This window comes from Microtus pennsylvanicus, chromosome 7 (assembly GCF_037038515.1).
Source record: "Microtus pennsylvanicus isolate mMicPen1 chromosome 7, mMicPen1.hap1, whole genome shotgun sequence".
Taxonomy (NCBI): domain Eukaryota; kingdom Metazoa; phylum Chordata; class Mammalia; order Rodentia; family Cricetidae; genus Microtus; species Microtus pennsylvanicus.
In genome coordinates, this window is record NC_134585.1 from 42,754,909 (window position 1) to 42,781,103 (window position 26,195).

Sequence of the window (26,195 nt, forward strand, 5' to 3'; positions counted from 1 at the left end):
TGCCCTGATTTGCAAATGTGTCTTGCTTATAATACATAACAATGTGCAGTCGACATTACTGGTCTGCCAAACTTGGCTAATCAGGCTTCTAAGCTAGAGCTGAGTAACAAGCGTGGAGACTATTTGATATGTTCAGACGAGGTCCCAATTCTTTTCCTTCCTCTTTATTCTAAAACATTTACTAAGCTGATAAAAGAATTTGCCTATGAGGATAATACTTGATTAAAAACCTTCAGAAGAGAGACCTCTTAACATGGAGTTATTTTCCTATACACACTAATGTGCTTAGTAGAAGAGCCAATGTGAGCTGCTCAGTAGTGTCATGGAAAGGACTTAAAAAATAAGAAGACTCCTATGGTAATAACCTGTTTGAAGAGGACACCAGGGGACACCACCTTTCTCTGAAGTCTCACGGAAGGTACTAAATAAATACAAGGCAGTAACCACTGCCTGGACACCCAGCTTTGGCTTGCTTCTCAATTGCACATTTAAGTTTCAATGATTATCAAAAATTTAACTCTAATGTCTAGATTTTGGTAAGTTTGAAATAAACATTTTAAAATATTAAGGTTTCTAAATAATCTTTTGAATTTAACTTTATACTTTGTGTGTGTGGGGGGGGGGAATGTACAAAGCACTTTTATTGCTTACTACTGCCCTCCAGTGGATTCCTAGGAAACTGACATGTTTAACACGATAAGCCTTTAAAATGCTTGTAGGTTAGCCCTAATTGCCTCCAATTTTTGTTGTTTTGTTTTGCTTCCAAGAATAAATCAACAACCAAAGTGTTTAAAAACACTATGCAGAAAGCTCAAACATTTCTTCCATCTTATTTCCCTGCTCAGTTTAGGATGGAAACTTTTTTATATATGTTACTCCCTTACTTAGAATGATGTTTTTGACTCAAAATTCTTGGATTTTTGCTAAGATTGGACAACAACGAGGACATGGAAAATAAACAAACACTCCCCATGCACTGTAAAACCCATAATTCAGTGACACACGTGTTGTGACTTAGGTCTTCCTTATAAGGACACATACATCGTCTCCCCTTTCCCGTTAGGGAAGGCTGACTATGTCCTGGCACTGACACTCTTCTAACTGCCGATGAGATAAAGTCATGACACAGCCGAGCCGTGTACCTAGCACAACGCAATGCAGTCCTGGTTACAGAATAGTCACCTTCCTTGAGCTACATGCATCGCTGGTATAAAATACAGAGTTTAACTGCCACCTGCATATCTAAGATGTCTTAGGCATGACATAGAAACAGTCCAGACAGACTGGAGGAAAACAAAAACACAAAGATTAAGCATTCACTATAACAAACACAACTGCACGGCTTTTTGTAGAGCAACGGTAACGTGTTCTGTGTTCTAAGAAGGGGCGAGACTATTTAGTTGTTTTGCATATACATACATACATACATACACACATACATACATATGTATGTATATAGATTATAGATAGACAGACGGACAGACAGACAGACAGACAGAAGTAGGTATATATTTTTCTCCTTAAGTAGTGCCTTCATGGTGAGACAAAAAACAACCCAACAATGTAAATTCACTGATTGGTGCATTAGCAGCCTCAAAGCAGATTCCAAACATGAGCGGACAATACTGCAAACCAGACACATTATGAGTTCTCAACAGCATAAAGAAAATATTGTACTACACATGGCCACTAAAATCCAATCTATAGTAAATGTACATAGAGTAGGATCACATATGACATTTTTAAGGTACCCTGATGAGTATGCAGTTAGTGATCTTGTCTCTAAGCACACCACTGGCCATATTGTGCATGAAAATATCTTAATTTAACATTTCCCCACTTGGTGGCACCAAGAAAGTTTACAATATCTACATAGATATGTATCCTCAGAGGTTTCATTTGTTAAATTTGAAAGGTATCAGCTCCCTTTTCAACTTAAACTTAAAATAATAAGCAGATTAAACTAGTTTTTCATTCCCTAAAAACTGAGTGTGTAAGATTACATAGCTAGTCCTTATGACACAAAACAATGTCAGAAGCAAAGTGAAAATTTAATAATCAACTAGTTTCTAAACTAAATTAAATATATATACATGAAATTCATATATATATATAAAACATAGTTTGAACATATATGAAACCCACAAATTGTTGGTTTAGAAATGACTGTAAATTCAATACAAAAATTAGCTATGAATTCTGGAGGAGACACCATTTCCTATTTAGCTGACTCTGTCTAGACAGGGTCACAGCAGTTTGCCTCTTTGTCTGCCACGCCTTCTTTCACACTACATGTCAAAAGCTGGCCAATCAAGCCCTTCCATCTGAGGTTGGAAACCTCTGTAGATCAATTGGAAACAAATATAATTAGTAACATTAATTACCTATTTACACTAAAGGTGCCATCTACAAATGATTGTGGGATGATTTTTGTCTTTTGTTTGTAATTTCCAAAAGAAATGGCGTGTTTCTGACTAGACTTTAATAAAGTTAAGATTACTGGCCCATTTCTATCAGGGAAGCAAGTGATCAGATAGGAGATGTCATATAAAACCCACACAAACTAACTCAGCTCTACACACTCTCCTTCCTTCCACTGCCAATATCAGTGATAAAATGCCAAGCCCTGGGTTAGGTGTGAAATATTATCTCACTGTGCTCCAAGCATATTTCCGGTGCTATTTAAATGATATTTATTCTTTTTCCACATCCGCCCAATTCCAACTAACCATCAATTATGAATACATCTCTGACTTGTATATATTTGAATAATTCATTTCCTCATTGTTCATGATATAATTGCTTTTTTTTTAAAGTTTCACAGAGAAAAGAAAGAAGTAGAAATTGCAGTTTGGTGTAGACAAAACTAAATAGTCATCAAAGATAACAACAATTATTTCATAGGTAGTCAGTGGATTCTAACTTGTTACACTGTTTAGTTAAACCATCATACTGAATTTTTGAAATATTATTCACCTTGACCACGAAGAAACGGCAATGACAGAGTGGTTAGGGAAGTCTTGAATGCGAGATTCATAGTAAGAACCTCCATTTTATTAAAGAAAAGCTGTGACTCCTAGGCCACTCCCCAGAAACCTCTTCCTTGACCTGGGGACCTCAGAGCCTTCCTTTCTACTCTGCAGCTCCTCAGTGTCCTCTGGGTTCCAATACTAGTAATAAGTGTTACTCCGGTTACTTTAGTGCTATTGTGAAGGTCACTCTTTTGTGTCTGAGAAAAACAGCTTTAAGAATATTTAAATTCATCATGATCATTTGGTTTAAATTATTAAATGAAAAAATTTCAAAGTTCTATTTTGAACAACATGAAACATTAGTTAAATATATTTTTCTATGGGCTGGAGAGATAGCTCAGCATTAAGAACACTGGCTGTTCTTGCAGAGGACCCAACACCCTCATGGCAGTTCACAATTATCTACGATAGGATTTCCGTTCCAGGAGATCTGGTTCCCTCTTCTGGCCTATGCAGGCAGCCGAACACAAGTGGTACACATACATGCAGGCAATACCCCCCCACACAAAATAAAGTTAGTTAGTGAATTACAAACATCTATTTCTCTATATCATAACACTGCTCCTGCAGGAAGCTGTCTTTCAAATTGGTCTTAGTGACTTCACTCACTTTCCTCCTAACTCACAAATTAGAAGTCAGGAATCACCTGATCACCCCCCCCCCCACACACACACACCCATAGTCTCATTTGAAGGCCATCTGGGTAGCAAACAGCCTTGACAGATACAGGCAGTGTATTCCTTTGGAAGAAGGGCAGTCATGTTTACTGTCCATATAAATGATTCAGCCTTCCTGAGCTGGAACTCCTATTCTGTAATGCGTCTCACCTCATGTTTCCTTTGATTCTACACACAGTTGCTGGTGGAAATTGAAACCCAGGAAACCTGAACAAGACAACATTTAGTCTATGGAGCGCTGCTAATTGGTTAGCAAAGTCTTTTGTCTCTGACTCAGAAGTCTTGCATACTTCCAGAGAATCCAGAGAAATGCAGCAGACTCCAGCAGGTGACTCCTAGGCCTTATGGAGTTCTTGACAGTGGCATTACACATTGGTTTCCTCGTGTGTCCATTTGTTTCTCCTGACTAATCTTTCATCTACTGTTTGTCTCATTTCCAGGTAAATTACCAAGGACTTCTATAAACAATACCTCGAACTTCACAAACACCTGTGAAACTTCTCCTAGTCCCCTCTAATCTAGAAGATACAGACTCAAGAAGGTTAAGAAACTAACTCAAAATCAGTATATCAGACCAGCCAGAGAACAGTAGCCCCAGGTCTAACTCCTGATTGGGTTACAATTTGTGACTTCTCTGCAAAAGACAAACAACTAACAAGCTATAAACATACTCTGTGAGGCAGACAGATAACTACCCACTACTAGCAGATGGCAAATTCCTTATGTATAATGCATTAAAACATAGAAAACTGAAAAGGAATACTAAAACAAAGTACCCAAAGCACCTCAAGATATTAAAGATATATGCATGTTTGTTAGGCTATTTTTAAAAAAATTATCTTTATACATTTATACATTATTTCTCTCTCTCTCTCTCTCTCTCTCTCTCTCTCTCTCTCTCTCTCTCCCTCCCTCCCTCCCTCCCTCCCTCCCTCCCCCCCCTCTCTCTGTGTATTTGGACATGTTTGTGGACAATTAGTTCCAGAAATCAAATTCAGAATCTGTTAGTCTTAGTGGCAGATACCTTTACCCACTAAACAATCGTGCCAGCCCAAGGACTTTTAATTCTGTGTGTAAGAAAACACGAATGATAGTGTAACATGACTTGATTCTGCTATTAGAGTAACGGCCCATCTCTTTTATGCCTAAGGAAAGATATCCCAAAGTGTTTCCAAAAGAACAGTATTTCCCATCTTTACAAGAATCAAGAATGCTCTATGCATAATTTCATTAATCTCAAAAGCTTCCAGATCATTTAGATGCTGCTTATACAATTCCGTGGGGAAGGGGTAAGATAGAGCATCGACTATGGCCCTTTTCTTCTTAATCTGACCCAACCACAGAGCAATGTGTATACATAGTAGTAGTCTGCCATGCCTTGCTATTTCAAGAGACACTTGAACAAAATCAGAAAGCTAGAAAATACAGCACCAGGCTCTACAGACTGGAGGAGTGTCAGCGTCTGGTCGTAAAAGTACACGTGCAGACAGAACAAATCTATAAGCTAGTAACATACTGGCCTACGGTTCTGGGGTCTGGCACGTACCAACACTAAGTCCACTTACTGAACAGGATAGAACTAGTTGTAATTCATTCACAAGTTATAAGATTCATTTCTCAGTACTAATTTTGCAAAATAACTGTGACCAAGTTATTGAAAATTTATCGTCCTCTCAATCTCTTAATTTGAAGAGCGAAGGACAGTGCATAGACGACTGAAGTACAAGACAGGCAGGTGCAAAGGACGCTGCTGTGCGGAGCTCAGACCCCCTCTGCACTTACTGTGTACGTGATGGCTGCCAACATCCCAATCAATGTCAGAGAACTGATAGAAAATGACAGTGCAGCTAAACCATCTGCGGAAAATGAAAACACACGGTTAATGTACATCTTTAATACTCTTAATGTTTATATTTATTATAGCAATGTAAAATATATAAATAAGGCTCCTTAGGCATTATGAAGGAATAAAACAAATATTACTGTGTCCTTTAAGTGTCAATTCTATTCAAGAGAAGACTTTCTAAAGAACTCTTTATAAATTGATCTTCACACAATCCTTTAGATCAGCTAAGATTTCCTTTCCTTCACCTTTTAAAATTATGAAGAAAAGCCAGTTTAACTGTTGGACATAAAAAGAAATCAGTAAACTATTAGATACATAAAAAGACGACAAAAGGATTACATGGAGCTTGTCTTCTGTGTCCACTTCTGTGTGTAAAGGTGGAGGTGCAATGTCTGCACTGTGTCTTCCTCTGTGGTCTCCACGTTGGTCTTTCATTGAACCTGAAGTTCAGCAATTCATGTAGACCTACTATGTAAGCCAGCAAGCCTGGGGGCTCCTCCCATCTCCAGTCAGTTGTGAGGTTACAGACCTTTAATGCTGGTGGCCGGGATCCATACTTATGTCCTCATGCCCACCGAGGTACCATCTCCCCAGCCCATGCCTGGACTACATAGGAATACCCTTCCTTTCTCTTTTTTTTCCTGCCTTCCTTTAGTTGTGATAATTTGGGGTTAATTTTTCATTAATTTGAAAATATTATTTTATATGTAGCCTAAAATTTTGAGTATATTTCATTTTTTTCAAGATTTATTTTTAAATTTTATTTAAATTAATTGTTTTGAGAATTTCATGAGTACTGTACTTACATCATTTCTGCCTGTCCTCCAATTCTGCGCATGCTTCCAGCCTCCAAACCCACTCAGGTTCTGATCTCTTCTATTATTACGCCTGTATACAGCTTACTAAGTTCATTCACTGTTGCTCCTGTTTACACGCACTCAGGGGTGACTTCCTGAAACTGGATAACAACTCCACTTCTCTCTGCAGCTATCCATTACCTAGCTCTGCATCCAGGGGTGGGCCTGGGAAATGCCCCTAATGCCCTGTCACCTCAACTGGTATTGCCACTGTGGAGGTTAAAACCCTACCAACCAAATAAATTAGAAATGCTATCTAACAAGTTAGGAAGGTCAGGAGCGAGAGTCTACAGTGCAACAAAATTGTATCAGGTCACATAAAGAAATACTATGAAAATATAGCTATTATTAACTGAGAATGATATTTCCTTGATAAAATAGGATCAGTAACTGGGAATGGACATAAACAGATCCTATTGACTGACAAGTTGTGGCATAGTTATACAATCTATTACTTTGCTACAAAAAACAATTACATAAATTAATCTTAAAGCACTGTTCAGTGAAAGAAGCCAGATATATACGAAACTGGCAATATATTGATAATACTTTTAAACAAGTAAAGCAACATAAAGTTTAATAAATTACAACATGGGACATGATATTAACTGACTAGTACATTAAGCAAAATTTTGTTGTTAGACTTGTTCTACACCTTGACTGAACTCAGATATGCCACACATATTTACATAACATGCCTGTGCACAATATGTTTGTTTTAGAACACATTTAAGTAAACATTTTGAAATAGTTAAATGTACTTGATTTCTAACATATATAAGAAGTGGGATGGGAGAAATGAAACTAGAAACTCTTGGGTAGAGACTAAAGAGATGGCTCAGTAGTTAAGAGCACTGGCTTCTCTTCCAAAAGACCCAGGTTCAATCCCCAGCACCCACACAGCAGCTCACAAGCATATGTAACTCCTGTTCCTAGGAAAAAGATTTCCTCTCTGGCCTCCATGCTACAAGGCATGTATGTGGTGCACAGACATCCATCCATACATGCAAATTACCCATACACACAAGAAAGTACAGCTGGATAATGAAACTAGACTTTAAAATATATTATAACTAGATTATATAAGATGTGGTGTTTCAGATTTAACATAAAATAAAACCGAGACTAAAGAGGGACAAAATTGTAAGATAATGACAAAAATGAAGAATGCTGCCATCTAAGCACTGATGTTTGGGGCAGAAAAGCAATCCAAAACGGTAAAGGAATTAGCAGCAAGAAAAGCAGTGGCCAGTGTAGCCATGGGGTCAAGGCCACCCCCACAGTGACTGCAGTGCCAGTCCCACTGCCCTTCTCCTGCTGCCACCAGGAGACACTAAGGGACTTTGGTGTCCAAGGTGAAGCATCAAGTGAAAGGCGAGAAAATTACAAGCTGCACGACAGATCCCATGGCGCAGTTTAATCATTATTTAATGCACCTGCTGGGTAAGAAACAAGAAGGCTGATCCAAGGATATCAGGACTGTGAGAGAGCAAACACAAAGCAGGAACACCTCAGTACGGTGTTTATAAAAGGTAGGATGCTACCTTTGTTTAGAATTAGTTGATACGTTCAAACACACACAAGTTTTGAGTAATATTTTACTGTTTTAACCTAATTTCTCTTTCTAATGATAAAGCTATTTTTCAAAAACTAAGGAACTCTTTAAATGTAGTCACTTGAACTTGCCGATTCCTCCCTTTAAAATAGTGGTTCACAGGATGGAGAGCTGTCTCAGCAGCTCATAGCTCTTACAGCTCTTGCAGAAGACCAGGGTTCAGTTCCCAGCACCGACATGGGGCTGTAAGTGGGGGTTCACAACCATCTGTAACAGCAGCTCCTGGGGACCCAACACCTCTGTCCTCACCTGTCCTCACGTGCACATACCCATGCCCCCCCCCACATATGCATACAACCAGAGGGTCTTAATGAAATCTTCAACTATTAACCTATTCTCTATGACCTAGGCTTTGTTTTGTTAGAATTTCAAGAAAAGCAATCCTGATGTGTTCTGGTGCTACAGTCAAACATTATTTAATTCATATGAAACATGTAATTTACATTCTCAATGAAATATTACTTCATCTTTAAAAGCATCATAGAGCATTCTATTAAAAATTTAAAATAAAAATCAATATGCCACTATCATACTTTTTAAACATGTTACTCTGTTATCATAAAGAATTAAAAAGCACATTAAAATAATAAGTCCATTAAAATACTTTGCACATTAAAGTTTCTTTATAAATAACATGGTAACTTCATACAAAATTGAAGAAGCTACCTACATAATAGCTGGAAGGCAGCTTGAACAAGTTAAACCTCCTCATTTAAGTAAATAATGGTAGAGTCACGTTCCTAGGGAAATAAAAACTTGCTAATTTTCCTAAGTTCCCAAAGAACACAAGACAAGAATTACTTGAGAAAATGTTTTCAATACTTACGACTGCTGCCAAGTTCTTCAAACAGAAACTTCACCTTTTCCCACTCGGTAGAATTCTTGTTGCTGGGAAGATTCAGTGGCACAAAAGCACTAAAGGAAAAGATAACTCTGTTTAAATGCCTCAAAGGAAGTTATAGAAAACTGAGAGGTCTGAAACTCAATTTTCAAGATTTTTAAAAGAAAAATCAATTTTTCCAAAAACTAACCCTGTACAGAAGGAGGCCTGGGGGTTCCTCATCTACGTACTAATTGTATACTAACCTGTACGACACAGAGGCCTGGGGGTTCCTCATCTATGTACTAACTGTATACTAACCTGTATGACACAGAGGCCTGGGGGTTCCTCATCTATGAACTAACTGTATACTAACCTGTTTGACACAGAGGCCTGGGGGTTCCTCATCTATGAACTAACTGTATACTAACCTGTATGACACAGAGGCCTGGGGGTTTCTCATCTGTGTACTAATTGTATACTAACCTGTATGACACAGAGGCCTGGGGGTTCCTCATCTATGTACTAACTGTATACTAACCTGTATGACACAGAGGCCTGGGGGTTCCTCATCTATGAACTAACTGTATACTAACCTGTATGACACAGAAGCCTGGGGGTTTCTCATCTGTGTACTAATTGTATACTAACCTGTATGACACAGAGGCCTGGGGTTTCTCATCTGTGTACTAATTGTATACTAACCTGTACAACACAGAGGCCTGGGGGTTTCTCATCTATGAACTAACTGTATACTAACCTGTATGACACAGAGGCCTGGGGGTTTCTCATCTATGAACTAACTGTATACTAACCTGTACGACACAGAGGCCTGGGGTTTCTCATCTATGAACTAACTGTATACTAACCTGTACGACACAGAGGCCTGGGGGTTTCTCATCTATGAACTAACTGTATACTAACCTGTTTGACACAGAGGCCTGGGGGTTTCTCATCTATGAACTAACTGTATACTAACCTGTACAACACAGAGGCCTGAGGTTTTCTCATCTATGAACTAACTGTATACTAACCTGTACAACACAGAGGCCTGGGGGTTTCTCATCTGTGTACTAATTGTATACTAACCTGTATGACACAGAGGCCTGGGGGTTCCTCATCTATGAACTAACTGTATACTAACCTGTATGACACAGAAGCCTGGGGGTTTCTCATCTGTGTACTAATTGTATACTAACCTGTATGACACAGAGGCCTGGGGGTTTCTCATCTGTGTACTAATTGTATACTAACCTGTATGACACAGAGGCCTGGGGGTTTCTCATCTATGAACTAACTGTATACTAACCTGTACGACACAGAGGCCTGGGGGTTCTCATCTATGAACTAACTGTATACTAACCTGTACGACAGAAGCCTGGGGGTTTCTCATCTATGTACTAATTGTATACTAACCTGTACAACACAGAGGCCTGGGGGTTTCTCATCTGTGTACTAACTGTATCACATATTCATTCTGAACCATGATATAAGAAAAATTCTATGGTGAATCAGCAGAGAAATAAATACATACAATCATTTCAAAATATTTATATGTAAACTGAAATAAAATGCATCACAATAAACAGTAAATATTACACAGTAACACTAAAGATGGATTTTGTTTTTCTTCTTTTCAATATCTTTCAAGATCCTACCCAATACAAATAATCAATACATTTGTTTTTTGTTTTCTAATCTACAAGCAAGAGGAGCACACTCACACAGAAACAACTACAAGAGCTTACACTAAGAAACAAATAGAAAACAGAATAGTCAATTTATTTTCTAGCCCCAAACAACAAACAAAGACATCAAGACTTTCAGGTAAAAAGCAGATGTCCCAAGAAAACATATATGGGAAACCACTCTATTGGGCAAAAGGTAACTCTCATACTTCCTTCCTAAGCTAATTTAATTATAAGAAAATCAGTAAGGTGTGTGCAGTTTTTATAGAAGAAATAATGAATATGTTGATATGTTAAAGTATCTGTATAGAAAACATTTTCCCAAAACAGCAATTACTTTTAAACCTTAGTGTTCTAACTTTTACTCCAGTTCTTCTGAAAAGATGAATGGGATATATACGCCAGGCTATTTAATTCCTAACCAGTCAGCTGCAGGTATAGGTCAGTGGTACAGTGTTTCTCAAGGTTTGCCTAGCATACCAAGGCTCCAAGTTCAATTCCCACCTTTTAGGGGGCAATTCTAACTATTTGCATTGCCTTGAGTCTTTTTAATCTTGAAGACTTCAATTCTTATCACACTGAGAAAGAAAAGTAACTACTCAAAAGCACAAGCATAAATGTAAAAAGTTCATTTATTGTCCAGCAATAAAATCAAACAGAAGTCAAGAATAGCTTTAAAAAAATAACTTCTATATACTATATATCAATACTATTAATAATTAATTTAACTACTAAGATTTATTTAACAGAAAAATAAGCAAGAAAGAAGTAGTGATATAATAACTCAATTGTCTGGCATAACTTTTTCTTTAGAGACCACAAAGTATATTTTGAAATTTTCTGTTGTGAGCATAGAAAAATATTTTATAAAAAATTTCATTTTAACTACGATTAGAACATATATGACAAATATAAGAAGAGTTAAGGTGAAGACTGTGGAGTGAATTTGGTGAAATATAATTGTGTGAAATTCTCAAAAATTAATAAACAGGCAATTAAAATCAAATAATGATGTGATATATTAGTTTTTGGGGACAAAAGCAGTTAATTTTTGACTATCAGGATTTAGTAAATGACGATTTTTGGCAATCGAGAATTATAGTTTAGTAGGACAGATATAGCCAAGTCAAATCAGGATCTTCTTAATTTGCCTTTCTCAAAAACAGCGAATACAGAGCACCCCAGTTTCCACAGGCACAGTAACAAACAGAATGGGAACACAGTAAGATTAGAATTCTCTCTCTCATCACTTAAAATAATAAACCTAAAAAGCTGCTTAGGAAAAACATTCTACACTCTGCTGACTTACTGAATTATCTTAATTCAGTGTATAAGAGGCAAAGGAGATGCTAACCAATGGCTTCCTGGGATATGAAATTGAAAAGATGAATTTACTGCAATCAAAGACAAGGTTTTCACCTCCTATCCTCGACTAGTACATCACGTCTCTCCCTCTTCCCAATGGCTCATCCTGTTCTTTCTTGCTCTCTTGAGGAATTGCTCTTTGAGATCCTTACTCACTTCAACGACTAGATGCTTACCTGGCTGACCCTGCTACCTTTTACTACATCACTTCTCAAACACCATCCCCAAGAGCCCTGTCCTCACATCCTTCATAGAGCTGTAACTTTTGAGTCAGAGTCATATATATTAAATTTCCTGGAGTCACAATCACACATCTCCAGTCTTCTCATGGCTAAGTAGAGAAAATCCACTATTCCTTAAACAGTGCACACTAGGCTTAGAGCCTACATAGCTGTCTGATATCATGTGACAGTGGTCCGTGTAATCATTGGAAACATCCCATTGTGGTCTGTTGGTTGTTTGCTGGTTAGTTTGAGGGGAAAGGTGGTTTAAAGTCACATACTTCTTATGTCATTCTTCAGCTGAGTGGGGTCCTTGTCCCTTAAGACTGGTACCCTTGAAATAAGTGGAGAGACCAAACAGTTTCCTCCACATAGAAGAGAAAAAATGGTATAGTAAGAAGTGGCTGTGAGTCAGGCAGAATTTTTACCAGAGGCCACACTTGCCAAAATCTTGATCACAGACTTTTTGCTTCAAGAACTCTGAAAATGAAATGTCCACTGTTTAAGCCTTCTGGTCTGTGGCACTCTGCTATGGCAGCATGAGCAAACTACTGCAGTCTGCATGCCGTTCGCCTTTTCTCTTCAGGTAACTAACTGACCGAGCAATTTGAATTTCAGCTCAATTGCCACTCATTGCTAGTCTTCTGATTCCACAGAGAAGAGTAAACTTCTGCTCTTTCGCACCAACAGCTCGTGTGCATCTCTCACTAGAGCACTTAAACACTGCAATTCACTTGTTTACATGAGTCCTATGTGTGAACCTTGAGAACAGAGACCCTCAACTTTCATTTCTAGCCCCAAGATCTAGCATGGACACAAGCCCGCAGTGCTACAAAAATGATGAGTCCAACAAATGTCAAACCTACACCAGACCATAGCGAAACAAATTACAGATGTGCCAGTAGGAAACCCATTTCCAAGAAACTAGGACCCAGTGGTGGTGTACCCAGGAGGCTGAGGCAGGCAGATCTCTGTCGAGTTCAAGGCTAGCCTGGTCTACAGAGCTATTTCCAGGACAGATAGAGCTGTTACACAGAGAAACCTTGTTTTGAACTCCCCCCACACACACACAAAGAAAGAAAGAAAGAAAGAAAGAAAGAAAGAAAGAAAGAAAGAAAGAAAGAAAGAAAGAAAGAAAGAAAGAAAGGAAAGAAAGAGAAAAAAAGAAAAGAAACCAGGGTATTTTTGTAGGAGCCAGAGAGGTCAAGGACACCAGGAGAACATAGTTCACAGACATCAACTACACAGTGCTAAAGGGTTCACAGAGACTGAAGCGGCAATCAGAGCTTGCAGGGATCCCAGCTAGGTCTCTGCACGCACGCACACGCGCGCGCGCGCGCACACACACACACACACACACACACACACACACACACACACACACACTCTCTCTAGCAGTCCCTCCTAACAGTGGTAGTAGGAGTGTCTAGGACTCTTTTGTCTGCTCTTGGGTCCCTTTTCCTCCTACTGAGTCATCTCACGCAGCTTTGATATGAGGGTTTGTGCCGAGTTTATTGTATCTTGTTATGCTGTGGTAATCCCTGGGAAGCCTGCTCTTTTCTGAAAGGAAGTAGAAAAGAAGGGAGAAGAGGAGGAGGGGGAGTGAATGTGGGGAAAAGGAAAGGTGAGGGTGGGGACTGGAAGGAGTGAAGTAGAAGAAACTGCAGAGGGGATGTATTGAAAACAAAAGGTAAATTTAAAAAAATTCTCAAAAGTTTAGTAAATCACTTAACTGACATACATGCCTCATTCAAATCTTTACATCTGGTACTGAGAAGAACACAGTCTTAGATAATTGAAACATTACTAGTCTTTAATTCATGATTTTTGGACACTGGTTTCTGTAGGGATAGGTGATTTTATTGGTAGTTCTCAGTCACATTCTAAATCAGGGATCTGCCACATATTAAGTGACTGTATTTATGAAACTGTAAGTTTTACTGTTGCTTTTTGAGTCTATGATTACCCCAGAGCTACAAAAGGACCCACAAATGACACAAACTAACTGCACTGTAAGTCTAAAGCATTTACTTCCTATCTGCCCCTTAAGTTTGCTGACCCCTGGTCTAAGTAACAGGCTATGTGACAAGACTTTCATGTCTTCAGAGAAAATTAGCATAAATACTGGCTTTCTCTAGTAGAAAAGGGGGCTTGTGAAAGTATATTCCGTAGCTAAAACAAGTAACAAAAGCTTGAATGCATGGTCTTTCAATGCACCCCTTTTATGACCCAGCAAGACAGGAAAAAAAAAAACCAGGAATGTAACTGAATGGGAAACATATGCTCCATCGTCCTTGGGAGTCACAGAAGCCACAGCAGATCTCATTCCCATCACAATTGCATCTAATGAATGTTTAAAGTATTTTAGGTTAGTTACTGAAATATAAAACACCAAATTATGGCTAGTGGTTAAGAGTGCTTCCAGAGGATCTGGGTTCAATTTCCAGCACCCATATGAATGTTCACAATTGTCTATAACTCCAATTCCACAGGGTCCAATGCCCTCTCTGATCTCTACAGGCTCCAGGTCCCAAACCCTGGGCCCCAGGCACCAGGCACACAGGTACATAGACATGAAAGCAAAACAATCCTACAGATAGAATAAAGCTTATTTTATTAAAAACCCACCAAATTAACTATAAACAAAAATTAGGTACATATTGCCACCTAATGTATGCTCTCAACAGAATGTGAGCACATGAGTTTGGAAGGATGAAAGGGAAAGGGGAAATGATGTAATTGTATTATAGTATCAGAAGAATTTTAATGCAATTTTTTAAAAACTGCATCGTTGCAAATAAGGACCATTTTATTTTGCTATAAAAATGTGAAATGATCAGATCTATTTTAACAAAGGCAAAAGTCTACAACAAACAAGGACAGAAATCATGTGTGAAACTTCACTGACATTTCTACTGAAATAAGACAGAAGGATTCAGAAAGGATTCAGAAAGGAGCTCACTGACAAAGATTTGGCAGGAAGGTCAAACATAAGAGCACTAACGTTTAGTTTTTAACATGCGAACACCACGCATGTCCTGGGAGCTCAGTCACATGAACAGCTGTCCTCCAAGAAGGGCCTGCCATCATCAGCTGAGGAATGAATGCACACTCCCAGACCTGAGGAGTCACCCAAAACACTGCAGCAGGAGTGTTAATAATGGAACGTCCCAGGAATGGGAAAAATACAATACATAAAACACAAATGTGTTTGTATAAAAAGTAATAACAGAAGGTACATGCAGAGATGTGTGAAACGACTAGACACAACAACCAGAGTTCACTGCGTCCTCACACAGTGATTACATAAAAGGTCATTTGTTTAGTTTTCTTTTCCTTTTTTTTTTCCTTGCCTAAATTTTTGACTGAACCTTTTGTTACTATTATCCCATTATTTCCCACTGGCATAATGAAAAATCAAGACTTACCCAACAAGAAGAAGAAGTGCACAAATCACAACAAATCCCACAGTGTACTTGAGCGCCGTTTTAACTTGCTAGAGGCCAAGGGGGGAAACATATCACTTAGCAAGCCTTTATATACAGAGGTATTATGACAATACAATAATGCTCTCTTTCATAGCAAATATACATTTCAAATCAAGAGCACAAAGTTTCAATTGTTGAACAGAAAAGCCTTCAAATTAAATTTAAAGAAAACTATAATCAGGTTTTTGCATCTTATGTGTCTTTGCAAGATTCTAAAATCTGGAATGGTTAGACCTTTTGAAAAGTACATGCTGAATACATAAAGGTGAAACTGTCAAAATAGAAAAATATTCCCCAAAATGAATAACACTCAACACCTATAATAAATACCCTTAATGCAATCACCAAAAGCAATGGAAAAATAAGCAATATTTTGTTTGGCTTCTTGTATGTATGTATGTATTTATTTATTTAGAGGCAGAGTTTCTCTGTGTAGCCCTGGCTGTCCTAGAACTCATTCTGTAGACGAGGCTGGCCTCAAACTCAGAGATCTGCCTGCTTCTGTCTCCCAAGTGCTGGGATTAAAGTTATGTGTCACCATGTCTGGCTAATAATAAGTAATAGTCTTATGTATGAACATATATAGGATCCAGCCATGATTAGCTTAATAGAAATGGATCACCCAAAGGAAGTTCTTAACTTCCAACAATTATCACTTGCTAGTGTTGGGCCTGACCCTGATAAGCTTAATGGAGGCCTGGGTCTCAGTAGTTTACCCTAAGGCAATACCTGGTTGCAGGAAGGACCACAAACTGAGACTACCCAGACACCACCCAAGAACAGACCATCCAAAGGAAATTCCTAAAGTTCCAACTGTTGTAGATGGGATCACCTGCCAGCACACATTCACGGAGACAACCCTAGAGAAATGTCAGGCAATCAGGGGTCCTGAACCTTAGAAGTCCCTCACCCCCACCTTTACTACTATAAAAACCCAACTCTAACTAAGCTCGGGGCTCTCTGATTATTCCAATACATTGGACACACTGATAAACTGAGTTTGCAAACTTGTATAAAATAAAGGCTCTTTGCTTTTACATACAGAACTCCGGTCTCCTTGTTGATTTTTGGGGGACCTCACTGATCTGGGCATAACACATACATGTTTATGTCTATAAAATATAAATATCTAACAACTATATAAACACATATATGTTATAAATCACTGTGTATCCAGACTTGCAATTCTCCTGCCTACTTCTCCAAAGTGCTGGGATTACAGATGTGCAGCACCACCACATAGCTTGTGTGTGTGATTCAAATCTATGTACAACATTTATCATGGCAGGCACTATTCTGAGCATTTATATAAGTTAATTTACCCAACTCTCACAGCAAGGTTATGGTGGGTACTCTAACCTCTAAGTTAGAGACAGGGAGCCAAGCCAAAGCACAGAAAAAATAAACAGTTTCCTGTATCATCTAAGTTATTAGGGTCTAAATGAGAACTAGAATAAAGTCAAGTACAGTCATGCCATGTTTTGAAAACCGAGGAAGTAATCTCTGACTGAGACGACCACTCTCGATTGAGACAACTCACAGTGCATTTACTGGTGTCATCGTCGTCCTTCTCTTCATAGTAGAAGTAGACGAAGGGGATCCAGAAGAACACACAGAAGAGAATAACAGAATACAAGGCTGTAGGGATGAACAACAAATGGCACAATCAAATTTACCAAACTGATGTCCTGTAATCCTAACTCTGTTAGTATTCAAACAGCCTGTCCTCTTTCCATCCCAATAAATCAACAAATAGATTAGAATAATATATAACAACACAAGTTATCTTCCAGGCAATGTATAACAAAATTAATGATGGCAACTGTGGAAGCTAACATGCAGGTTCTTATTATGTGTACAGTACACAGACCTGTCCACTGTCTCATTTCAATTATTATGTGTACAGTACACAGACCTGCCCACTGCCTCATTTCAATTATTATGTGTACAGTACACAGACCTGCCCACTGCCTCATTTCAATTATTATGTGTACAGTACACAGACTTGTACACTGTCTCATTTCAATTATTATGTGTACAGTACACAGACCTGCCCACTGCCTCATTTCAATTATTATGTGTACAGTACACAGACCTGTCCACTGCCTCATTTCAATTATTATGTGTACAGTACACAGACTTGTACACTGTCTCATTTCAATTATTATGTGTACAGTACACAGACCTGTCCACTGTCTCATTTCAATTATTATGTGTACAGTACACAGACCTGTCCACTGTCTCATTTCAATTATTATGTGTACAGTACACAGACCTGTCCACTGTCTCATTTCAATTATTATGTGTACAGTACACAGACCTGTCCACTGTCTCATTTCAATTATTATGTGTACAGTACACAGACCTGTCCACTGTCTCATTTCAATTATTATGTGTACAGTACACAGACATGTCCACTGTCTCATTTCAATTATTATGTGTACAGTACACAGACCTGTCCACTGCCTCATTTCAATTATTATGTGTACAGTACACAGACCTGTCCACTGCCTCATTTCAATTATTATGTGTACAGTACACAGACTTGTACACTGTCTCATTTCAATTAACTTTTGAACTCATTCCAGCCCAATATTTACCAGCCACTCTGGCAAGTAAAGACTGAGCTAAAATAATACTATAATTTTATAGAAATAATTTTTCTATGCTAAATATAAATACATAGAATTAGCACACTGATCTTAAATTAAATAAAGTAAAGAAAAGGTAAGAATGGCATTAAGTCAGTAAAACTAGATTCAGAGTCATTTGGCAGGAATTATTTTTCTGCTTTAAAATAATATTATATTTGAAATATTTTCAGATAGTAAAATATTTAATTTAATAGAAAACTTAAACCATGAATGAAGATCCAGTACATTTATGAAGTAAAGAAAACAATGTAAGTAACTTTTGGAGACTTTAAGATCCACCAAACCTGTTTTTCCAATCTGTGCATCAGCATTTTTTTGCACAGACATAAATTCAAGAAAAATAATAGCAGAACAGCCTCATAAACCAGTTACCAAGCAGTAGATATCATATTCCTTCATACAAGAGAGCAAAGCTACCTGCTCACACACTCAGAATGACGACTGTACATGAGAAAATAACAGGTTGACAAGGACACAGAGAACCTGTGTACTCTTGTGGAATGTGAAATGGTACAGTCACCATGGAGAACACTACAATGATTTCTCAAACTCTGAAAGTTACAACTACTATGAGTGAAAATTATTCTTTTGTATATGTATCCAAAAGAATTAAAAAATGGTGTCTGGCTTATTTCATAACTGCATTCCATGCACAAAGCTTCATTATTTATAATAGCAAAAACACAGCTATAACCCGGGGTTCACTAATAGACAAACAATGAAGTACAATATAGCATATATGCAGAACGACCATTAGTCAAATACACTACACATACACTATAACATGGATGAATCTACAATCACTGCACTAACTGAAATACACCACTCACAAATTAGATACACAGAGACCAAAAGACAACAGACACACAGAGACCAAAAGGACACTTAAAGACGCTTATTGACCCGATCATCAGGAAAATGTTAAGTAAACCAACAATGAACTCAAACCAATCAAGCTAAATTATCTGCAATGGTTAAAAATAACGGAAAAGATCAGATGTCCGCCAACAGACTGATTATACATTCATACAAAAGACATACAGCAAGCCGGGCAGTGTTACACAAATGAAGTTCACAGATCTTATACTGAATAAAACAAGCCCTGAACCCAAAGGTACATGTTCTATGACTGATAAAGAAATTCTACAAAGTAGCCATACTAGTCTCATGGGAAATTAGAAAAATAAAAAGAAAAAAAAAACTTGTCTAGGGCAGAGACTGACTGGGAGGAAAATTCAAGAGGAAAAGACTTTCCGCGAGTGAATCAGAAAAAATTGCAGCGATTGTACTCTATAGGTAGTGGCCACAAAACACTTATACTGAATAAAACAAGCCCTGAACCAAAACACACCAGACACCTTCCCTAAATGCTAGTTTCTTGAAATCCCAGGCTAAACCATGTTCTCTATCAGGTTATTTTTCTTCAGTGCCCTTCATCAGGATTTCTGCCCTTTAGCTTATAAATGCTAAACTGTAGAGGTAGAACTAAATTAACGTTTATTCCTCTATCTCTCAATCATCTTTCTATATCTATAAACAGAAAAGCAAAAAAAAGTTTCTTATACTGTCATGAACCAGAACTTTCATTTAAAGATGTGCCTCGGACTCCGTTGGCAAAGGACGTCCTCCTTCACTCCACCCTCAACACCCTATAAATCCCAACACCTTTATAAAGTGTACTTTTACTTGTGTTTGGGTTAAAGACTGCCATTACCAAATTACAGTAAGCAGGTTTTGGGCTAAGAAGCCTATTAATATCAAAGATAACATTAACAAATAATCTCACATGCATAGAAATTGACACAAATTAAACTCATGATCTCTTAGGAAATTTAAATAAATTTAATATATATGAACCAGCAAAACAAGCAAACAGAGAGAGACTGGCAAAGACCACATGCTAATCTCTCACACTCTTTTTCTTTAGATACACAAAAAGCAAGAAATCCACCTTGTAAATGCTTTGTGTTACTAGAGACCAGCACATGTAAAATGGACTTAAATATACCAGGCTTCTTGAAGTATTCAAATTCAAGAATGTTTTCCTCCTGACTACCAGTAAAATGGTTAACCTTTAACCCAACGCACTATGATAAAGGGTAACAGATAAGTCTTTCTGCATAGACCTGTAATCCCAGCTAATTTGGAGGCTGAAGTACCAAGATCATAAATTCAAGCTCCTTCTCATCCCCCATCTGGCTCAAATCAAGTTCAAGAACACCTTAGACAGCTTACTGAAATCCTGTCTCAAAGTTAAAGTAAAAAAAGCACAGGGATTTAGCCCGGTGGTATGATGCTTGCCTGGCCTGCCAAGGTCCAGTCCCCAACCCTAAGGATAATTAGTCATCACAAAACTTTTAAACTTGGAGGGTCAAAGTACAAAGATACTATACTCTGGGAATAAGAACATTTTCAAATTTCTTCAACATTTATCCTGCTGAAGAAACACAGGGGAGCTACACTCCCAATACCTATATTCCTTTCAGTTTCTGTTCCCTTTCTCCTGCTTCCTGTTTGAAATTGATAACACAATGGCTTAAAAGAACTCCAGTGTCATTTTGGACTTGTTCTGATCTTAAGGGACTATGAGCTGAGGATGAAGAGCAGAGAAGAAATGAATTTTAGACTCTTATGACAAAACATACCAGCCCTGGCCAGCCTCCCATTCCAGCTGTAGTGATAGCTGCTATTTCCTGGTCATCTGTGGAATGAGAACAAAACAACAGCCAGGGAGGAATCACACTTTGCTCCCTGTGCAAGGGAGAGGGTGAAAGCGATGCCGCACCCTCTACTGGAAGCATTCCGAAACAGCTTCTAAGAATTAACCATCACACAGTTAAGAAGGTTTCATATCGAATGACTTGATAACTTACTGCTGATATTAGACTACTCATTAAGAGACCAGAAATGGTGGTATAAACTGCCTTTTCCCTTTGGTAATTAGTAACCCACAGGATATGGAAGGGAGAAGCCATGCTGTGCTCTGTGATCCACGGCATTCTCCAAGAGAAAGGTTTCTCAATTCATTTTATAAAGCTACCTGAGTCTTCATACATAAACCTGACAAGAATAAGATAAGAGAAAAATCACAGGCCTGTATCAATGCAAGTTGCCTGAAGAATTCTAAATGAGAGAAGAGCAAATCAAATGCAGCAAAGAACTTTTTAAAATGCCACCATCTTCACCAATTCTGATTTTTTACAACATGCAAAGTTGGCCAACTAATAATTAATCTATGTAGCATGTATTACGTTTAAAAGACATAAAACCCCTAAGTGGAATGATCCTCTCCATCCAGAGAAAAAGACTCTAGATAATGTGTTCCATGACTAAGCACCGTGAATATGCTTCAGCCTTCACTCCAGAGTTAGGCATACACCTAAATAAAAATGCAGAGCCCTATTCTAAGGAGATTATATTGCAATAAGGAAAAGAGGCAACATCTCAACTCTTGGGATGAACATAAAGAAAGTAATCAAAGTCACTCTGAGATTACATTACAGAAGACTCTGGCTTCTATCTTGACCACCCGGTCCCTCTCTTTCTTCTAGAGACCCCAGCTGTCATGCTGTAGTATGGCCTACAGAAAAGCTGCTGTACAAGGAGCTGATGCTCAGGAGGACTCTCACCCACAGACAGCTCCCTAGCATCTTTGCAGGAGGCCCAGCTGAGATGCATCCAGATTCTTGATGCAGAGAAACTGCAACATAAGGGCTGTTTTTCACACTGCTAATTTCTCAGCTACTTTGTTAAATGTAAGAGATAAGTGAGATAAATTCAGAGAAAAGCAAAGCCACTCAGCATTCTCCTGTATTCGCACTGAGAATACAGAACGGTGAATATAGTTGTTGGCGAGCATCAGCTTGGAATTGGTACAGTGAACAATACTCATTTTGTTCATATTTGTTGTTATTTCCCTCTTTATAGTATTTATTCTACAGCTCACAATACAAGGTTATTTTTAATAGGAATAATTGATAATTAAATAACCAGGAAAAAAGATTAGGCAATTTCTGTTGTTACTCCCACGTTGTCTAGCAACTGACGACTAGAATGCCTACTTCAAAGCTACACAGACATTAGCTGAAATAGCAGTAGGCAGGTACAAGGCAATAAACTTTACAAACAGGTGACTCTCGAGGCCATGATTCACACAAGGCAAAGAAGCACATTCCAATTCCTAAGTCTTTGTCTTCAAAACTTAGTCTCATTTTCCTTTTTTTCATCCTCAAATTAAGCAAGAGATTCCAACTACAGAAAAGCACATAAAATGATAAAAAACAAAAGTTAAGTAGTTAAGTTTCATGTTATCATGAATACCTGAAAGGCTAATTTGGCTCACAGTTTGGAGAAGTCAGTCGAAGAAGGTGGATTAATGGGGAGCGGACGGTGGGGCTGCCAGATGGTAGAGCATGGTCAAACACAGTGCTCACTTCATGGTCAATGGTCAAGGAAAAGGGGGAAAGGATGCCAGGTATTCTGGGAGGTCACACCCCAGTGACTTTTTTCCTAAAGCCTTGGTGCCTCCAACTAATAGTGCCCAGAAGAGTGCCCTCAACTTTCCAGCTATGTAGCTACTATACTGACTGCCATACTTGTCTCTAATATCAACAAGGAATTTACTCTGACAAAAGTCATACATTACATATGCCAAAGGGAAAGAGGTGGTAAATTTAAAGACTTGTGTAACTATTACCACGGTCCACATTTAGAGTACTTCTAAGAGGCTGCCTGTGGCAGTCTGCAAGTAATACCCAACTGCTTTCCAATCTGAGGCAACCGCTGCTACAGACATTTGGCTTTTCAGTATATTGAATTCATACACACGGAATTACTCATGATCATCTTTTTCATCTGGTTTCCTCATTAAGCTCAGAAGTTCTTTGTTTTTGCAAATGCTGACATAAAAAGGAGCATGCTTCAATGGCTGTATATCTATCTTTGTTGCAGGTATTCAACTGTGCATTTGCAGCACCAACGGCAGACACCACAGGCAAGTGAACACCTAGGGGCTTGCTGATGTCTAACTCAGCTTCCGAATATACAGTCCACTATAAGGGCAAGCATTTCTTTAAGCTTCACCAGCTTCAGGCTTTCCTATTCACAGCCTGAGGCTACTGTGAACACATGTGGCTTGTGGGCACTGCCTGCTTCGGTTAGGTCGATTCTAGAAGTGGAACTACAGGGTCATATAACAGATTAACCTTACAAGAAAATTACAGCTGTTTTCTAAAGCAATGTACCATTTCACATCCCCAGCGGCAGCATTCGAAGACTCTCTGTATACTTGACAATATGTGTATTATAATCTGCTATGGACTTGAACAGCTAATGCTCCCCAAATTCTAAAAAGTATTTGATGAGTAGTAAGAAACCATGAACCCGATCAGGCACCCCAGCAGAAACATCTCCAGTGTGAAGTGGAGGGGATGAAGGCAACATGACATTAAGGTAGACAGACAGCCCTATCATCTCCTACAGGACTAGATCATTCAGGCCCTCATGAGGAAGTTGCTTGTTTAAACCACCAAGTCAGCTGTACTTTAGGAGACAGGCTCAGGTAAGCAGCCATCTCAGCATAGCTCTCTAGAAATATATTTGTCTAGTGATTAATAATGCTGGCATTTGTATGTATTTATTAGCCGTTCATTTATTTCCACCAGTAAGAATGCCTATTCAATATTTTGCTCATTTCTAGCTGATCAGCTTGTGTTATGATTGGTTAATAGCAATAGCATCAATGCTCATTTCTTGTCATATGATTTACAACTATGTTCTCCCTGTCTGGCAATTATCTTTCTTCCTTTCTCTATGGATCCAAAATAGTGCTTTGAACTCAAGAGGTTCAAGTGATGCATCAACATCAGTCTCCCAAATAAACAGGACTTTATAAAGGTATACACCACCACAACCAGCCAATCATGTTTTGTTTGTATCTTGGGTCCCAAGATTAGAACATATTACATAATTATAGTCATTATTAATAATACATTAAAAATTATTAATACATGTTTTAGTATATTAGCTCTTTAGCCACTATGAAATCCCTTAGTCTCAGGTAATACTCATTTTAAAGTTCATCTTGTCTGATATTAATACACTTATTGCAACTGCTGCTGTTACTGTTTGTATGGTATCTCTTTCTAATCTATTTACTTTTCTTCTATTTGTAACCCTGAATAGAAGTTATCGATCTGAGAGGAAACTGATTACAAGGTTTTACTTTAACCCTCTTTGTCAATCAATGGCTAATGTAAATGAAGTAGTTACATCATTTACATTTAATATAATTTCTGATAAAGATGTATTTACAGTTTCCATTTGCATCTCATCATTATTCCTGCCTTCCTCTCCATGCCTCCCAGCCCCTCTCTTTTACTCTCTTATTTTGTATTAAATAATTGTTGTCTAGTATAGCATTTTGATTTCTGATATTTCTCAGTGTATATTTTTGGAATGATTTTCTTGGTGGTTGCTATAGGAATTAATACATCCCTTAATTTATTGCAATTTAATTCCAACTAATAGTCCCAGGGATGTGTTTGTGTGTGTGTGTCTGTGTGTGTGTGTGTGTGTATATCTATATATATTTATATCTATCTCTATCTATCTATATATATGAGCTATTTTCTTGTATAGTTCCAATTTTTCCCCTTTTTCTTTTTACTGTTACTATTGAGTTGTCAGCCGACTTGCCTATCTATTTATCTACGAAGGAAACCCAACACTGTAGTGTTATAATTATGGTTTTATGTAATGTTGATTATAAGGATGAAAGGAGAAAAATTATCTTTATATTAACTACTGAACACTTACCTTACAAAGCTTTCTGATGACACGTGTGTGCATGCGAGTGAATGTGGCCTACAGTCTAGTGTTATTCCCTTCCATCCTGGAGGGCTTCTTCACTATCTTTTTTGGGAAGTCCTGCTAGCAATTACTTCTCCCAAGTTTTGCCGCAGAACGTCTACTCTGTCTTCACTTCTTGAAGGGTAATATCAGTGCTTACCGGATCCTTAATTAATCTGTCCATTTCTTCCATACCTGGACTACTGGAATCCAGTGCCTTCTGTTGCCACTGTTTCCCATTAGGGACCAGCTAGAAATCGCACAAAAGCGCTCAGGAATTTCCCAACACTTAAGACTTTTTCCCCTTTGTGCTACATTCTCAAGAGACATTTCAGTGGTTCTCTGTTCTTCCTATTTGAGCTGCACTGACTCCTAAATGTGTGGGCTGGGTTACGGTTATAATTTCCTCTAACTTTTTGCCCCTTCTTTCTCCTTTTCTTTTGGAAAGAGTCTGATAGTTAACACACAGTACTTTGAAGCTCTATTGATTTCTCTTCAACCTTTCTTTTCCTTGGATCTTCTGATTGGGTCATCTGTCTTCAAGTTCACTGAGGTTTTCTCCTGCCATGTCAAACCTATCAGTGGGGTATTTTAGCAGAGTTTTCATTTCTCTATTCTAATTCCTCAATCTCAGAATTTCTATTTGGTCTTTTAGAAATTATTTCTAGCTCCTTATAGAAAAATTTCCATTAGTCTCACTTCCTTCTAATTCTTTAAATTCCTTATGCTTTGAACCAGTTCACAGTGGCTGCTTTGAAGTCGGCCACCTAAATTTAACATATAGAAAACCTGTTTGATGAACTAGCATGGACAGTCCTCTGAACTCTGACAAGGCACTGAACCGACATTCGACACAATACCATTTGAGCTCTGTATTTTGGATAGCACCCACTCTGGGCTGCTGCGCTGCTGGAAGAATGCAGTTCCTGCTTTGTCTCTTTGATCAACAACTGTCTGCGTTAAATCTGTCAAGTCTATTTCCACTAAGTTCTTTATTCAGCTGTTTGATTCTTGTTTTAATTCCTGCTTTGTTTTGATCCTTTCCAAGCCTGTCTTTCTGGTGTCTGTCTTTGTGTCTGAGTA

At 38.2% G+C, this 26,195-nt stretch overlaps 1 protein-coding gene across 1 annotated transcript in view; it reads right to left on the bottom strand.

Annotated features, from left to right (window-relative positions):
* Lmbrd1 (LMBR1 domain containing 1) overlaps positions 1–26,195 on the bottom strand; it is an 85,443-nt gene that overhangs the window by 32,869 nt on the left and 26,379 nt on the right. Inside the window, exons 4-7 of the mRNA XM_075980560.1 lie at positions 17,150–17,247; positions 15,550–15,617; positions 8,854–8,942; positions 5,492–5,565 (exon numbers count right to left, since the gene is read on the bottom strand). Of these exons, the coding sequence (XP_075836675.1) occupies positions 5,492–5,565; positions 8,854–8,942; positions 15,550–15,617; positions 17,150–17,247 (329 nt within the window). The remainder of the gene's footprint in view (positions 1–5,491; positions 5,566–8,853; positions 8,943–15,549; positions 15,618–17,149; positions 17,248–26,195) is intronic.